At 41.3% G+C, this 18,260-nt stretch overlaps 2 protein-coding genes across 5 annotated transcripts in view; one reads left to right on the forward strand and one right to left on the reverse strand.

Moving 5' to 3' along the window:
• bzw2 (basic leucine zipper and W2 domains 2) overlaps window positions 1-18,132 on the forward strand; it is a 29,319-nt gene extending 11,187 nt beyond the window's left edge. For 2 of the 4 annotated variants that reach the window (XM_046058356.1, XM_046058357.1), the window contains exons 3-13: window positions 3,848-4,024; window positions 10,604-10,707; window positions 10,822-10,887; window positions 11,911-12,046; window positions 12,364-12,473; window positions 13,239-13,409; window positions 13,506-13,652; window positions 15,039-15,177; window positions 15,268-15,390; window positions 17,047-17,108; window positions 17,198-17,611. In XM_046058356.1, the coding sequence (XP_045914312.1) occupies window positions 3,848-4,024; window positions 10,604-10,707; window positions 10,822-10,887; window positions 11,911-12,046; window positions 12,364-12,473; window positions 13,239-13,409; window positions 13,506-13,652; window positions 15,039-15,177; window positions 15,268-15,390; window positions 17,047-17,108; window positions 17,198-17,266 (1,304 nt within the window). In that variant the 3' untranslated portion in view covers window positions 17,267-17,611. Of the gene's footprint in view, window positions 1-3,847; window positions 4,025-10,603; window positions 10,708-10,821; window positions 10,888-11,910; window positions 12,047-12,363; window positions 12,474-13,238; window positions 13,410-13,505; window positions 13,653-15,038; window positions 15,178-15,267; window positions 15,391-17,046; window positions 17,109-17,197; window positions 17,612-17,993 lie in introns of those variants that run through there. The other 2 variants (XR_006826319.1, XM_046058358.1) reach the window with 2 other exon arrangements.
• Window positions 1-18,260, reverse strand: part of LOC123976309 (ankyrin repeat and MYND domain-containing protein 2-like) — an 817,726-nt gene that overhangs the window by 39,612 nt on the left and 759,854 nt on the right. The gene's annotated exons all lie outside the window — the stretch shown is intronic.

The raw sequence follows: 18,260 nt of genomic DNA on the forward strand, positions 1-18,260 counted from the left end.
AGGCGGCGAGAGGAGGAGGCAGGCGAGCGAGCCCGGCTGGCCGAGCTGGGAGGCAGAGGTGAGTGAACCTGGCGGGGAAAAACACAGAGACAGGGTTAGTAGGCAAGAGGACAAGAGGCAAAAGGAGTATAAGAAATAAAGCCAGAACGAAGCGGCGACACCAGGTCAAGAGCTGCGACGATCGAGCGAGGGTGGAGTGGAAAGCCGGGGTTGATATACTGGCAGTGATGAGGCTGATGGCTGGCAGGTGCGGCGGCCGGGGATGGAGGTAAACGAGGTGCAGGTGTGGGTAGCCAGCCGGGCTCCGGAGCAGGGAGGGAGAGAGCACACACACAGAGAGAGAGAGGAGGCACAGGGGAAACCAGAATGTGAGGGAAAGGAGAAACAGGACACTCACCGACAGCCGGGCTGCCACCGCGACACAAGGGATTGCATCAAAAACTAAGGCATATTCCCTCAGTGGTATGGGAATACCGTACTTGTCAAAGAGAGTTCAGAGTTTGACATTAATTCACCACTAGAATTGAGGAGCTGTTTAACCAGAGAAAGATGAGTGCTTTAGGTCAAATCTAGGTGAGGTGCCTCCATACAGTTTAATTGAACAATTTGCATGGTTTTAATGGCTGCACAAAAGTAAGCGCCAAAGCCAAATTTATCCAAGGACCGTAAGAGAAAGTTGTGTTTGACTATGTCAAAAGCCTTACAGAAATCTAGAAACAGTATATAGCCATCATCATCACTAAGATCAGCATAATCAATGAGGTCCAGCACAAGCCTGATGTTATTGGATATATGTCTATGCCTCGAAAAGCCGGCTTGGTTTTCATCAAAGATTTGGTCCAAAACAGCTTTTAAAAAAATTTGGCAAAAACTAGTGCTAGGATTTTGTAATCATTATTAAAAAGGCAAATTGACCGCCAGGTGTCAATGCACAGCGGATCTTTCCTATGCTTTGGAATTAGACTTATAAGTCCTTGAGAGAGAGTGGGTGGGAGAGTTTAGTTTTCAATGCTTTCTGTGTACACGCGGTGAAGGAAGGGGGCAAGTTGTTCTGCGATAGCAATATAAGAGGTTAAGCCATCAACACCTAGAGATTTGTTGAGTTTTAGATGACGAATGGCAGACAAGACTTCATCTGCAATTATTGGGCTTTCACAAAAATCTTTTTGGCCTTTCAAGATTGACTTTGTTTTAGTGAGGTATCCTAAAAAAGTGTTACCTCATTATGCTGACAAATTTTCATAAAAAGTGGAGCAGTAATTAGCTTCTTTTGGGGATCATCAGTAATAACACCATTAATGCAGAGTTTTTTAATAGAGTTGGATTTATTGTGGAATTGTTCTAATTGGAAGAAATACGCAGTGTTTTGCTCTCCTTCCTCCAACCATTTACACCTTGACCCCACAAAGGCTCCCTCTGCTTTGGCTCGGTATATTTCATTCAAGCGATTTTGCTATGAAATTAAATCCTGCTTGTCATTTTCTGATAGATTTTTAGGCATAATCTGAAAGAGAGCAGTTATTCTGGTAATTATTATTGTTTGATTTGGACAAAAAGGACCCATACTATCTTAAGAATTTTGACACCTCAAATTTAAGAGACTTGTTCCAGAAACAATTAATCAATGTTTGGATCTTCTTAATTATTAGATCATGTTTTAAAGTGGAGTTATTAAGTTTCCAATAAGAGCCTCTTAATGATTGACTAGCTTTAGATCTAACAGAGACTTGGAGTGACACAGCTCTAATCAAGACATTGTGCAAGCCTTATTACTCCATGTATAAAGTTTAACATTAGGATTTTTCCCCTCCATATATCATGTTGAATTTTTGCATAAATATCAACAAATCGAACGATGAGGAATTTATTGAATTTGGAGGCCATCTGTCTAAGGAACTATTTAAAGCAATGTTGAAGTCACCAAAAGAAGCAGTAAATTTGGGTATTATAGATAACCAATGTAAAAAACAGGATTCTAAAACATCAAGTCAACATTCGAGTCTGGTGTTATGGTTATGGAGAATGTTGTTATCAATATTAAGAATTAATAACATGTAACGGCCATTGGGTTCACTTTCTGATTGCAAGACATCTCCATCAAGGTTATTCTTTAAGATAGCAACCCCTGCAGATCTTTCTGAACCGTGTGACAACCATATGTCATTTTCCTACTGAGTTTTCCAAAAGGTAGCATCATTTATCACTGAATGTGATTCCTGTTTTGCGAATAAAAACAGAGCTTTACGCTTAATGTTCTCTCCAAGTCCCCTGGCATTGAGAGAAACAACCGATAAAGACAGTGTTTTCATCCCTTAAGAAAACTAAGCCTAACGACTTTGGATTAAACCAACCAGGAATGACATAACCTTATACTCACAGGCCCAACCGCTTTAAACGGAATTGTAGGCCTAACTATAAACAGTGTTTATGCAAATTGTGAATCGTGACTACAGACGTCCATCAGGGAGATCTTGCAGTGTTCATCGGGGCCGGTGTCGGTTGTGCTTGCAGTAGAGACAGCGGTGGGCTTATCTCCTTCCCTTCTGTTATCACGTGAGTCCCTGTGAAGTGAGCTTTCTTTCCTTGTTTTTTGGCAGCCTCGATCAGTGGCCAAAGTTTCTCCCGCAGAGCTTTGCCAGTTAGATCTTCTGTAAATCTGAGGTGGTTCTCTTTGAGGAAAATTTTAAGAAACGCTGGTTGCAGCGTTGTCATGTAGACAGTAAAACCAGCGTGTCGTTATCTACTGTGTTTGATGTCAGATTATGCGCCACTGCCTGCTTTGTTTATGATTTTATTATGCTCTGATTGGCCAACATGGCTTTACAGTTAGGGTCATATCGCTGCTTGGTGGTTTGGCATCTTGACAGCGTTTGATAGCGCGTTTGCGTTAGACACTGGTGCCCATTACCAAGAAGCTTCAGTGAGATGTCTGACAAATTCAATGTGTCACAGTCGGCCGTGCACTGAATCATTGTGGACCATCATGTCGGACCAACCTTTATCTCCTGGCCAAATGAGAAAAGGCTGTTTCTGCTGCTGCCTTTCACTGACTCTGTGACCCTAATGGGGGTCATCGGATGCCACATGAGGTTCCAGAGGTCCACCTGTAAGAGGAGGTGATTACATGAACTGTAAACCATTCTGCTCCATCTTCCTTCAGGGGACTGTTGACGAAAGCAGCCGTTTCATCAACATCTAAGTCAGCTAAATACTTGTGTACATGTGCTTTTTTCGTTTTTTATTTGAATAAATTTGCAAAGATTTAAAACAAACTTCTTTCACGTTGTCATTATGCGGTATTGTTTGTAGAATTTTTAGGAAAATAATGAATTTCATCCATTTTGGAATAAGGCTGTAACATGATAAAAATGTGGATAAAGTGAAGCGCTGTGAATACTTTCTGGATGCACTGTGCAGTGTAGGATATTAACCAGAAGCCTCAGATTAGATTTAATAAAAGCCAGCAGAAGAAAAAAAAAAAGGCCTCAGCCTTGATTAAAGAGAAACTGACAGTTTCAGCAGACCAGCAGGTTTCTGGGAGTTTGTTCCAGATATATGGAGCAAACTGAACTCTGCTTCTTCATGTATAGTTTTGACTCTGGGGACAAAAAGTAGACCTGTCCCAGACCTTTCCGGATGCACTGTAACTCTTATGTATGCTATTTTCTTTTTAAACATTTTTGTAATTGTATTTAATTCTAAATGTCTTTTTATGTTGCCCTATGTTGCTTTATGTTTTATGCAAAGCGCTTTGAATTGTCTTGTTGACATGCAATTAAACTTGCCTTGCCTTGTCAGATGACACTTTCTATCTTTTTAGCACTGATCATGTGATCCTCTCTTCTAGATGAAAAGGAGAAGTTTGAGCCAACAGTTTTTCGAGACACAATTGTTACAGGCCTCAGTGAAGCAGGCGACGACCTGGATGCTGTAGCCAAGTTTCTAGATGTCACAGGGTCGCGACTGGACTACAGACGCTATGCAGACACTCTCTTTGACATCCTCATCGCAGGAAGCATGCTGGGTGAGTGTCACTGTGAATGTTTGATTTGAAAGACATGCTGATAATGTTATCCTTTAATTATTATAAAAATGGTTTCATGATAATTAAAGGATAATATTATCAGCGCGCAGCAATTGCTATAAAATAATATCATTGTCGGCTAATAGAAAACCCTGCTGTTCCTATGGAAAATGAAGACATTGAGTTGGTGTTTTGTATTGACCATCAGTATTCTTCCATACAACATTAAAGTGGTCAGTATTGTGGTATCCTGGCAGAAACACATAAGTTCAGTCCAAGGCTGAGTTATTCACACAGACAAGACAAAGAGATCACAAGGGGCTATGTCAGATTAACACAGTGATTCTCACTAATCAAAGACATCTCCTCACTAAGCACCAGTGAACTCCCTACATTTCTCAAAAAGTAGTTCATGTTCCTTGCTGAAACACCACTGTAGTGGATAAATTGCCATCATATTGTCATTCTTTATATGGCACTTCAGGCCAGAGTAACTTAGCACCAAAGGCAGTTCATAAATGATGGAGATAGATAGATGGAGAGTGTTCATTGCAACTGCCAGAAGAATTATTAACTCTGCCCTCTACAGCTGAAAAGCATTTGTGAAAAATTGACTGGACGATTTATTCGCTTTAATCAGTTTTTGGCGAACGATCACGGCACAACACCTGTATGCTCTGCTGTCCAGTCTTTCTGGTCACTTAAAATCTAATTTCAGGTCTGTTAACACCTTATACAATCTATGATTAACAAACAGTTAAAAACGGGGACATTCGGGGACAGCTCCAGATGGGGACAGGCCACCAAAACTGGGGACTGTCCCCAGAAAACTGCGACATCTGGTCACCCTAGTATGTTTACTAAATGACACACCTAGCTAGGTGGCAAATACCTGGAAAGCAACTGAATTAGTGCCCTGAAACAAACCGTGTATACATAAGTAGCTCATACATATAGCTAATATTTGCTAATCCTCTTTGGGTGAGAGAAGAAGACATTTCTGAAGACTTTTGGTACAGAGGCAGATTGTTAACGTTAGCTAGCTAGCTGTGTTCTTCATGGCAAAGTGCTTCATTAAAGCCTGAGTGTGGGACTGCCAAGTAAAGCTATCTGTGCTCGCAGTATACCAGAGTTTTTAAATCTGGTGTCTCTGGCGATGTTGCTGGTTAACCTGAAGTGATTTGTACCAACCAGCAATGATTGATTTGGCAGAGCCAACTTTACAGCCATTTGCCGTTCTGTTGCCCTTTATTCAGCAAACAGCATATATCACAAGAATAGTATACACTGCTACTATTCCAAGTCATTAGTTGTCGTCCAGTCGAGTCAGCATTCATAGTATGTCTAACGTCCCTGGCTGTCTTGACTTTCTTCACAAAACTTCCACATGTCTTCAGTGTTATCAAATGCAAACTTGAATGTCTCCAAGATCAAAACAAGTGGACATTGTGATGTCACCCGTTGGTTTGTGGACTGCCGTTTTGAAGCCTCAAGTTTGGCAGTTTGGCCGCCGCCACGTAGATTTCTTGCAACCACCAGACGTGGCCATATTTGAACTAGACAACAGTGCTAGCAAGTTTGGTTAGCTAAGTTTGGTTAGTATCTGTAATTCATGTTAGCTGTGATTTTAACCGGAATGCTTATTTTCACTAGCTAAAAACGGGTTATAAACAAAACGTACTTACCGGGAAAATTTACAGCTGACTCCTAATAAGCTTTTTCAACTGCGCTGGATAAATGTTTACAATGCAGTGGATACGAGTCACTCTAGAATGCCTTACATTACGCCCTTTCTGTTAAACTAAACTTAAAATGTTCAATCTCAACCTAAAGCAGGTTCACAGAGTTAATCATAATATTCATCAGTTAGCTGGTTATCCAGACGTTTTGTTTAATGTGTAATAGTGCAAGCACATGATAGCTGATCAGTAACTGTAGTGAACAACTGTGTGGATTTGTGCATTTTATATTGAATAAATTTGGAGCTACTCTAAATTCCTTTCTCCTCCCCAGAGAAGAAGGGGAGGGGTCAAAGTTGCTTTCTCTAAGTGCTAGCCCGACCATAAAGCTGGCACCCTTTTGTTTCCGAAACTGATAACGTGGTGCCTGACTGTTAAACTGACAAAGGGACACAAACCAGCCATTAGCATTTCCCTGAACAGCCTATCAAAACTGCCTCTGCCTCTATTTGAGTAGTTATGTTAACCTTTGCAGTGTTTTTATTTTCAGCAAGACACTCCTTCATCTAATGTAATCAATGCTTGTTCATAATATTTTCCTACAAAATTTCTTTAGAAATGATGACAAAGGAATGTTTAATAAGGATGAATCAACAATATTCCCAGTTCCTAAAGAGAGGTGATCTTTGATTTAATCTAAGCTTTCCTCATGTAACCTGAGCTCCCCCAAGTGGACAAAATAAGTATTACATGCCCTCATCGGAAATGCCGTTAAATGTATAAATATCCTGACCAATAATGTGACAATTGTTTCCTGTTAGCAAATGCTTAACTTAGAACGGTACAACCGTTTGACCATTGAGGTTCGATTGTGGAAAATATTTGATTATAATACGTGCAAATAGATTTCTTTTTAGACATTAAGTTTAGAGAGGCAGTCCCTTGGGAAACCTGAGACGCCCCCTGGGGAACCACGCCCCAGGCAACAAAAGAGCGACACGCGACCTCTCGCGGTCTGCTCTTCGCTGTTGGCTCTCTTCCTCTCTGCTCGGCTCTCTGGACGCGCTAGGCAACGCCCTCAGACTCGGCCAGCGAGACCGGCCTTTTGTTCGCCTGAAGCTACACACCTGAAGTGCCGCGACATTGATCTGCCTTCAGTTTGTTTTATTTCCTTTATTTCTTTTGTTTGTTAAAGTTATCAGGCCGTTAAGTTACACTGGACTAATTCAGGACCGACCAAGTTCCATTTTAAGCTTTTTTCGTCGAGCCAACTTCACCGAGGTCAGACCAAGCCACGTGGTCTCGCCAGCTACAACGAAGGAAACCTGAAAACAGCCGAATTGCCAGACGGAGGAGGCGTTTTCAATCAGACACGGAGAACCCCGGAGAATCCCTAGCAAAAAGCCAGGATCGGGCAGCTATTTTCCCTGTATCCAACCATCTTCTTATCACATTAGTTAGAGAATAAATTCACTGTAATATAATCAAGAGCTGTGTGTGTTGCCTATTTCTAGGTCCCTGCCGAGAGAATTGACCCTTTAGATATGAGACTGACTGACTGATTTAAGATAATTGAGCGATTATTAACTAACTGATCACTAGTAATAATTGTATAATTATTAAAACTACCTAGAGGTCCGGAGATTCTAGGATTATAACAACTCCGGTGGTGCCCTGAAACGAGGAATCTGGTTTGATTTTATGAATAATAAAATTCATAACTGGGTATCAATTCTCATAAATTTATTAAAATGCATAACTAAATTTTAGGTCTGCTACAGTACATTAGTCAACTATAACTGACCACACTATTAAATTTGAAACTGATTTTATGAATAGCTTCATCATGTTGAATATCATGGATGTAGTGAGTTGTAATTAGCATGGCACTGAATGAACACGATTAGTTTAGTTAGTTAGTTTTCAATTATTTAATTTACTTACTTGTGCCGAGCAAATGAAGCCACATTCGTAACATCCATTCTGGGGAAAAGTTGAAGTGCATGCAGAATTCAAGCTTATCTGATAGACTACACTACGGAATTGTAACATAGCTATGCAAGCTTTTATTTCCTGCAGGCATTGTGTTGGACAGACTACTGTTTCTTTGCTGAAACAGATCACAAATAAAGAAACCATCAGAAGAGTGAATTTTGGGGTGGAGTGTTTTTGCATGCTACTCAATGTCTGAGTCGACATCATGAATCAACACACCTTATGTTATGGATAGATTTTTGCCTTATGGCCGTTGCACCTGGGAACAATTAGTGGACGGGCCTACACCTACACCTACATGCGAGAGCAACTGGTGTGCGTAGTGACCTGGTCCTCATCTGTAAACTTGTCTACGGACTGTTATGAAATCCGGCGGCCTGAAAGATGCCTGGAGAGGCCAAAGAAAAAGAGGAAAAGCGGGGCTCAAGAGGAGGTGTGAGACATCGACTGAAGATGCTGGAACAGATTTTCATTGCCTGTCATCAACTTGTCAAACGTGCGCTCTGTGAACAACAAACTAGATGAAGTCATGCTAAGAGCTGTCCATGACTGTGAGGTCAGTTGTTTGCTTTACACAAACTTGGCTTAAAGATCATCCAGGCTAACAGGTTATACTACAATAAGAGCAGACTGAGACTATTGGGAATATCCCTGATGCTTATAAAGCGGTATGCAGATCTCACCTTGGGAAATCTGACCACAGTGTAAATTATCTTTTCACTGTGGTGAAAGCAACCAGAATGAATGGCAAGCAAATATGAGACTGCTTCAAGGAGACTAACTGGAACATTTTCATTCAGTCCTGGCAGGATGCTAATGAACTTGCATAACACTATCACGTCGTATATACTAAATTCTGTGAAGACACTGTGTCTGAAACTAAAACTTTGAACATTTTCCCCAGTAATAAATCCTGGTGGTTGAATCAGAACAGAATGTAATAATCACTAGTTATCAATGAGGACGATGTTGCTGCAAGTCTTCTTAAAATGATGCTGAACAGGACCACTGGCCCAGACGCTCTAAAAGTCTGTCTTCTTAAAGACTGTGGTTAGCGTAAGTCCTCATTCACAAGTCACTTTTTCTCATTCACTCTTTCTCTCCCTGCCCCAAACAGCTGACTATGGGCGTCTTCCAATCAGGTCACCACGATCAGCTCGGTCAATCATGGAGTCACTGTCACATTTCTGTTCTCTCCTCTGCTGACTGCTGTCATTTCAGTTCGAATCACTACGGCCCTGCTGCACCCCAACACCTCCGGCTCACCACATCCAGGCTAGCAGAACCTTTACCACTTCCCATCCAGTCCCCCAACATCTTCTGCATCCTCACCACCACCAGTGTCAAGACTCCATGGGGGGATTTCTATACATCTGCAGTTCCTCCTCCATTTTATGTACTTCGTTATCACCATGGAGTCTAATCACCAAATTACTTTGCCAGAGTTTTATTTGTGGATTTTAGCTAAGCTTTTACTCAATGAAGACACATTTTTCTGAAAAGGCTTGTTGATCTCAACAGGGTTAGGTCTTAGGTTAGGTCTGAGGTTATGGTTAAGTTAGGCTTTTTATCCTTGCATCTTTTCTGGGAAAACCATGCAAGGAGAGAAAACACGAGGAAATACGTTTTTAGAGAAATGCGACATCCTTTCTAACATCCATTTCTGATGATGACGGCAGATGATCGCAGCTGGCTTACAGCTGTAGAGACTTTTAATGGAGTTTGTGTCTGCACTGTACTGATACTAATAAAGACTCGCAGTTATCACTGCAGAGCAGCATGTGTTCTCTCTCTAGCTGTTACCTGTTTAACAAACACCTGCACATGAAGAACAATCTGCGTTCTGCATTTATACTGTGCCCTGCAGAATGTGTTTCTATTATTTAATGATTATCTGCATCTATTTTTGTTGATGTTCTGATTGTGAATTCACTCTTGAATAAATCGGAATATGATCATGGTGTCTTTTGAACATTGGAAATTATTTATTAGGCTAAATGTTTTAGGGAAAGTGAAATGATGTAACTCATATCAAAGCCAATGCTCGGACCCACAATGAACACAGATTTTTTACTAGATAGGGTTTTAATCTGTTATCTGTATGAAACTCCAGTGGCGTTGTGACATATCAGATCAGGCCGATCAGCTGCAGTCCAGTTAATAACTTAAATATAATAAGGGGATGTGTTGGCCAGTTAGAGACTTCCATAAAGTTTGCTTTGCGACGGCCTCCAAGATGGCCGACCAGAACAACTTCAACAACTGTTCAAGCTAGGAGTGAGGAAATGTCAAATAAGAGAATTTGGGATGTACCTGTGGTGTCGCACTAGCTCGCTAGAAATAGCCAAGAGAAAAGAATGAGTTAACTGTGTAAAACAAGATCTGAAAACAGAGCCAGCTTCAGCTGATGGTTAACATGTTGAAACTGTGGAAAACTACAAAGTGAGTGATGGGACATAAGCCACAGACATCGACCTGAACTACAACTGAAGACAAATGGCCTCCCCTGGTGGACAATAAATAGATATTAACTTAGCCCTCTTGCATGACACATGCTTTGGTGATGATTACATCTTCAGTTGCTTAAAAATATGAATTTCAACCGGATTATTAAAACAGCAAAACTACGGTGGGCAAGTAATGTAATCGTGTACACCTTAACACCGTGCAAGCCTAAGTGTCATTAGCAGTGCCACCTGCCCTGTTTTGGGTTGGAGCCACATCATCTGGCACCTGAATATGAAACATAGATGATCGCTGACCAAGAGACCAGTGTTCACTTTACAGTAAGGCGCTCAAATGTGTTTTATGAGAGGGTCCTACTTGCCTATCTAGCTCGGGACAGGTTATGCTCTCAATAAGAGGTTCAAAATCTCTAACTTAAACCTCCTGGTCCCTTCCTCAGCTCCTGGAGGGACTCGTATAGATGACGGTGACAAGACCAAGGTGACTGCATACTGCGTGTTCACCACTGAGGAAAGCCATGCTGCTCTACGGCTATATGCTCAGGTACGCGTACATTCCCCGTCCCCAAGCAACAGGAAAGAGGATGGGGTTCTGTTAGCATTATAGAAACACAATGATACTTGGCTAATTGTGTCACTGTCTACTTTGTAATTGCAGGTTTTCAATAAGCTCATCAGGAGATATAAATATCTGGAGAAGGCCTTTGAGGAGGAAATCAAAAAGGTGAAGCCTTCATAATATGTAGTAATGCATGACACGGCTGCATCCAAAATGATTGTACTCTATACAGTTCACTATTTGGTGTGTCTGACTTATATAAGCTGTATTGTAGACTACATAGATTATCCAACAATGCAATGTATAAAGCACTAATCAAGTGTTCATTACTAACCAAGCGCCAACTACCATCATACATTGCACATGACCTGAATCCTGTATGACGGACAACAACATACTAGAAAGTCTGCTACACAGAATTACCAGAACAGTGACTGAATCTTGACTCATAACTTATTTCATTAATAAATTAATAGTCAAATTTTAATAATTTTATTTAAGTTTGGAGCAGCACACCACAGAGCTTGTGCAATTGTGTTTTTATTGTTTTAGAAATATATCAAAAATACGATCACGGTTTTGGATTATAATTGCTGAACCCAATCTTATCTTTTAAAGACACTGAGACCATTTTACACGCCTTCATCTCATCACGCCTGAATTACTGCAACATTTGTGTGAACCAAAAATGTAATGATCAACTCGAGACTTTACAGTACTCAGCTGCCAGGCTTTAAACCAGAACAAAGAAATGTGATCACATCCCTCCTGCTTCAGTCTCTTTACACCGGCTGGTGTAAGAAGAATTAGCCCCTGTCTTAGGATCTTAAGTGTCCACCTCAGAGCCGCTGCTCCTTCGCATCGAAAGGAGCTAACTGAGATTCGGGCATCTGATAAGGATGCCTCCTGGGTGCCTTCCTTTGGAGGAACACTTCATTGCTTTTGGTACACCAAACTGTTTTTTTTTTTCTTGTCTCTTTTTATGGCTTGATGAAATGCATTAATTCATAAAATAAAAGCTGCAACATTAAGACTAGTTTCTTCTCTAGTCGCTAATTCATATGATTTGTATAAAGATGGGGTCTTTGAGGGGCCAAATAGCATAAAGGAACACATTTGTTCAAATGGTGTTGTTTTGCTCCAGTAATAACATCAGACTGTGACTGTGTGCTGTCTGTTGTTGTGTAGCTGCTGCTGTTCCTGAAGGCCTTCAGTGAGTCGGAGCAAACCAAGCTAGCCATGCTGACAGGCATCCTGCTGGCCAACAGCACATTACCACCTCCAATCATCACCAGCCTCTTCACTGACAGCGTGGTCAAAGAAGGTGAGGGGAAACAACCCTACTGTTTTCTAAAGGAGAAGTTCTACATAACTGCCTAATAGTTTTTTTAAAAAGCCTCTTCAGAATTGATCTCTTCCTGTCGTTCAAAAGTGTTTTTAATCTCAATCAAATATGCTGATGTTTACTACATGTTATCTCGATAAAGTCAGTATAATGACCATATAATTCCATCAGTCCAACAGCAGAGTCAGTTTCTTTATTTTTCAATCACTGTTATGCTGCCACTTCCTGTAGAATTATTCCACATTGAAGAAACTAGTGTTTTTCCAAATTGACTTTTTTTTTAATTCATTTTTCAGGGCTCTCTGCGTTGTTTGCTGTGAAGATGTTCAAAGCATGGATCACAGAGAAAGATGCCAATTCAGTAACCTCGTCTTTGAGGAAGGCAAACCTGGATAAAAGACTTCTGGTAAGAAAAAAACAAGGCTCTGTGTGGTATGACATACCTCGTCTATTTCTTTAGAAATAGCATCAGAGAGTAACCATGAAGGGTAGCAGAACTGGGTGCAATTAGCAGTAGGAGGTCTACATGTTAAAGCTTAAAAGCTGAGACAACCCAGATCAGGAGCTCTGACTGTGAGCCCTTCCCTGCACAGGTCGAGGTGCAGCTCTGGATACCAGATAAGAAGCCTGCAGAAGTGACCTCGTCTCCATATGAGTGAAAACAAACCTCAGGCAGCCAGAGTAGAACTTTTCTATGTCCACCAAATCCCTACTGTCTCTCTACTGTAATATAGTAATGCAGATTATTTGTCATTTGCTTGATGTCCATTTCTGCCGTGGGTTCTGAGTACTCCTACACTGGGGTCGCAGTCGGTCGGCTTCTTCAGTAGTGTAATGTCTTCTTACAGAGATCCATTTTCTGTTGTTGAAGTTTGACCTTATGGCTATCACCATAAATGATAACAAGCAAGTTCTTATGTGTATTTATATCTGCTCTTCCTGTGAGCCACAGGATTTTTCAAATAAAAGACCCAGCAGACACCTAGTGGTTAGTGTGGTTAAATCCGCAAAGAATATTTTGACTTTATTTAGTCAACAGGCAGTGAATTTGTTCTGTTTAACCTTTATTTGAGAGGATGAGCTGTTAAGGGTTTATTACTTCTAAAGCCATGGATATTATTTTGCTCTTCGTTGTCAAACAGTTGTTGTTTTCGACCCATGTTGACTTCAGGAGCTGTTTCCTGCTAACAAGCAGAATGTGGAGCATTTCTCTAAGTACTTCACTGAAGCCGGGCTCAAGGAGCTGTCTGACTTCCTGCGTGTGCAGCAGAGTCTGGGAACCCGCAAAGAGCTGCAGAAAGAACTGCAGGAGCGCCTGTCCCAGCAGTGCTCCATCAGAGAGGTACAGACAGCTGGGGCCCCCAGTGTGGAGACCATCCAGTCAGTACTTTCAGTGTAATCAGATCACACCAGTCTCTGTGTGTGTGTGTGTGTTCAGATGGTGGTGTATGTGAAGGAGGAGATGAAGAGGAACAAGCTACAGGAGCAGGCTGTGATTGGCTTGTTGTGGATGTGCCTGATGAACGCTGTGGAGTGGAACAAGAAGGAGGAGCTGGTCACAGAGCAGGCGCTCAAACACCTCAAAGTAGGTTGTTCACAACTGATCACTACACTGCACAACAACAACAACACCGTGTCCCTCATCAGCTCACACACCCCTGAGAGCTGAACTGTTAAACACCTCTTTACAATGCGTATTTTAAAGGTGTAATATCCAAAGCTCATTTTTATGCCTCCCTGCTGGCTTTTTTCATGGCTGTGCGGACACTGGATAGGAGACACTTTTGACTCAAAGGTCAGAGGTCAGTGTGACCTCAAATTAGATGTCAAAAACATGTTGCCTGGTATGACGCACAGAGTAAACAATAACCACCACAGTACAGGTTTTCCTTCATTTCATCCACACTTCTTGCATCGCTCTGAATTTCGCATCACTGCAAACAGCGTATCAGAGATCCTGAGTTTCACCTACAGCTCATAGAGTGGAGAAAACAAAAGCACCACGTGTTGTGTAGCTAGACTCTATAAAAATCCATCTTTACATAGTAATCAGCTGCATGTGTTTATCTATGATAATGCTTCATTAATCAGTTCAATGTGTTTTCACTACAATCATGTCATTCATTTAGTGATAACTACCATTTAGCCAAACAATTCACTTTATACCTTTTTATTCAGTTCACTACATACAGTATAGGAGTCTGCACAGACATGGATAGAAAGTGCAACCAGACTGGTTGATGGAGGCATACAACTGCCGGGCGGTAAACTATTATTTTTAACATGCTCTTTATGGGGTTGTTTGAAAAAGTAGCTTACTAGATTGATGCTACCTGAGTGCTACAGGGAATTGTACTATAGCTAAGCTATTAGTGTTGCTTTATTTAGCTATTTAGCAATGGTACTTTAGCTATTTAGCAATGGTACTTTAGCTATTTAGCAATCGTATGTTGGTATTTGATATTTGATATTAGTATGATAGTAATAGAAATTAGTCTTGGTGTTAGTAGCTCGTCTTTATTGCTAGTATTAGAATTGTGTTAATGTTTGCACCAGTGGTTGTGTTTGTGTTGCATTGGTTTTGGCATTAGTAGTATTTTATTAGCCTCAATATTAAAGTTGGGATTAACATTGCACTAATTCTCTTTTGCTCATATTGTGAGTCTTTGCACATTAATTAATTATCCTGTATATTTTTGGCATGTTTTGTATAAGGATTATAGTATAATTGTATTATTTTGTATACATGTATACTTGATCTCTTTACTTTTTACTTTTCTTTACTGTATTTATATTTCTATATTTATGTTCATGTGTACTGTTGATCAACAATACATACCAAGGCAAATTTTTTGGATGTGAAAACATACCTGATTCTGATTCTGATTCCGAACATGAATCTTGGTAGTATTAGCAATACTTCTTCAGCGTCAGGTGTTCACTATGTAACAGTGTGTGTGCTCTTTCTCAGCACTACGCTCCTCTGCTGGCAGTGTTCAGCACTCAGGGTCAGTCTGAGCTGGTGTTGCTACTGAAGATCCAGGAGTACTGCTACGACAACATCCACTTCATGAAGTCCTTCTCTAAGATAGTGGTGCTCTTCTACAAAGGTCAGCGTCTCACACATTCATACTGTATCGAGTCTGTCAGTTGTATCCTCTTCTAGACCTTCCAGATGTGTTTTTTCTGTCTTAACTCAGCGGATGTCCTGAGTGAGGAGGCCATCCTGAAGTGGTACAAAGATGGCCATGCTGCCAAAGGGAAGAGTGTCTTCTTGGAACAGATGAAGAAGTTTGTCGAGTGGCTCCAGAACGCTGAAGAAGGCAATAACAATATTACTTCCCTTTTTTTATACCCTCCAGACTCCGGAGTACTTGTTGTGCAACCAAGCGTGCATTCTCATGGAACACATTTACTCGAAAATTGCATCATGGGATTTGCATAGTTTTTATAGTAAATTGATCATCACTGCAAACATGTTTTTTAAGGGGATCTGGAAAGAAATGTTTAACTGTCTTTATTCATTAAAGGAGAAATGCAAATTTGAATGTATTTCATGACTCCAAAACTCTAAATGGGGATATTTTGTTCTGTGAATTGACATTTTATCAAACTCATGTACAGTAGCAGACTCTGCTATCCTCATGTATTTCGTAACTACTGTATAACTTAGTAGAAGATAGATATGTCATAATAACAGAACAAGACTAAGCATCTTATAATTACACTGAACAAAATTATAAATGCAACCCTTTTGTTTTTCCCCCATTCATCATGGGCTGAACTCAAAGTACTAAGACTTCTCTGTGTACACAAAAGGTCCATTTCTCTTCTCCTTTGCCGAGATAATCCATCCACCTCACAGGTGTGGCATATCAAGAAGCTGATCAGACAGCATGGGTATTGCACAGGTGTGCCTTAGGCTGGCCACAATAAAAGGCCACTTGAAAATGAGCAGTTTCACTGTATTGGGGGGGTTCGGGGGGGTTCGGGGGGGTTCGGCGGGGTCCAGAAACCAGTCAGTATCTGGTGTGACCACCATTTGCCTCACGCAGTGAGGCAAATGTGGTCTTCAGCTCTTCACATAGAGTTGATTTGGTTGTTGAATATGGCCTGTGGAATGTTGGTCCACTCCTCTTCAATGGCTGTGAGAAGTTGCAGTCAGGTCGAGACCCCGATGAGGACGACGAGCATGCAGATGAGCTTCCCTGAGACGCTTTGTGCAGAAATTCTTTGGTTATGCAAACCAATTGTTGCAGCAGCTGTCCGGGTGGCTGGTCTCAGACAATGTTGGAGATGAAGATGATGGATGTGGAGGTCCTGGGCTGGTGTGGTTACAGGTGGTCTGCAGTTGTGAGACTGGTTGGATGTACTGCAAAATTCTCTGAAACGCAGCATGCAGTCACCATGCCAATTGCCTGCTCCCTCAAAACTTGCGACATCTGTGGTATTGTACTGTGTGATGAAACTGCATATTTTCAAGTGGCCTTTTATTGTGGCCAGCCTAAGGCACACCTGTGCAATTCCCATGCTGTCTGATCAGCATCTTGATATGCCACACCTGTGAGGTGGATGGATTATCTCAGCAAAGGAGAAGTGCTCACTAACACAGATTTTGACAGATTTGTGAACAATATTTGAGAGAAATAGGTATTTTGTGTACATAAAGTCTTAGATCTTTGAGTTCAGCTCATGATGAATGAGGGCAAAAATAAAAAAATAATAAAACGTTTCAGTTTTTCCAACCAATTATAATCACAATTATGATAGTATCTCCTAATGATTACTTACAGGATCACATTTCTGATTATTATTAAGTGTAATTACACTTACAAAGAAATAATTATGGTAAATGTTATGTCATCATTTATACCAATATAAAAAAGTTATAAACAATGAATACAGTATTATTGTTATAAATTAATGACATAATTTTGACTTACAACAAGATACTCTCCTTGAATCATGTGTTGGAGCAGGGACAGGTCTGAAACATGCAGGGCCAGGAGTACTCCAGGAGAGCTTTGGGAGAGCCTTCAGAGTTAGTGTTGCACCTAAATATGTTGTAATTGTCAGTGTAACCAGCAGACAGGACAGGCCTCTCATGCTTTCTTCTCTTCCTGCCCACAGAATCGGAGTCAGAGGGAGAGGAGGGCTAGAGGTAGAGCAGCAGGAGTTCCTGTAGTCTGCATCCTGTGACCTGAATGACAGTACAGCAGCTAACATGTTTAAAGTCCATCTGGGCTGAGGTGGAGGCAGTCCAACCACACCAACCACAAACCCACTCTCCTCCTAAGGCAGCCGAGCACCCGTCTGAGCACTGGGTCAGGAGTCAGTCCCACACATGGAGATGGCCTTCCAGACGTCCAACCACCTCAGCTCAGACTCCATCTATTACACTGTCCAGGAACAGTAACATGACCTCTGCAGTAGGTTTACACTTGTTTTAGACACACACACACACACCAGTTTTACAAAGCACACAGTGTATGGAACTTGGCAATGCTCTTATCATTCTATGAATAAACTGGTTTTATATGTGTACACTCCTGTTTTTCTCCATGAATTTAATAAAGCTCCATTCACAGAGAGGATGTGACAGGCAGCATTTCAGTCACCAACATGGAGATGAACATGTACATCAAACACATTTAAAAACGTAGTAGGTAGTGTCATAGAAAAACCAAAAACAGAAATAGTAAAAATAAGAAAACAAAATGAATTAAGCTCAAATTCCTGTCCTGTGTGTGTGTGTGTGTGTGAGAGAGAGAGAGAGAGAGAGAGAGAGAGAGAGAACATATGACCCAGAAACGGTTGTGTCGCCAACACCGTTGCCGATGAATCATACATGACCTGTGAGAGTAAGGTGAGACAGGAGGAATCACGCGTATCACCAAAAATAATCCGCCCCGTGCTGTTTCTAAAGGTGCCAAGCTCCACATCACGCCGAGAGGAGGAAGGGAGGAGGAAGGGAGGAGGAAGGGGGGGCTCTGCTGCTCCACATTTCTTTCTGGAAGATTTTCAGAGGAAATAACAGGTCTCTGTGGCCAATCAGCGGCCTGGATGCTCCGGAGCCCGGCCCTCACCGAGTCAAGTTAAAATAGGTGACCACACTAATACCGGAATTCAAAGTTATGCTGTCAAAATAAAAGCAAAGCGTTCCAGGTGACATGAATTTATCAAACTGCAAGCA

This window comes from Micropterus dolomieu, linkage group LG09, assembly GCF_021292245.1.
Source record: "Micropterus dolomieu isolate WLL.071019.BEF.003 ecotype Adirondacks linkage group LG09, ASM2129224v1, whole genome shotgun sequence".
In the NCBI taxonomy this organism is placed as follows: Eukaryota; Metazoa; Chordata; class Actinopteri; order Centrarchiformes; family Centrarchidae; genus Micropterus; species Micropterus dolomieu.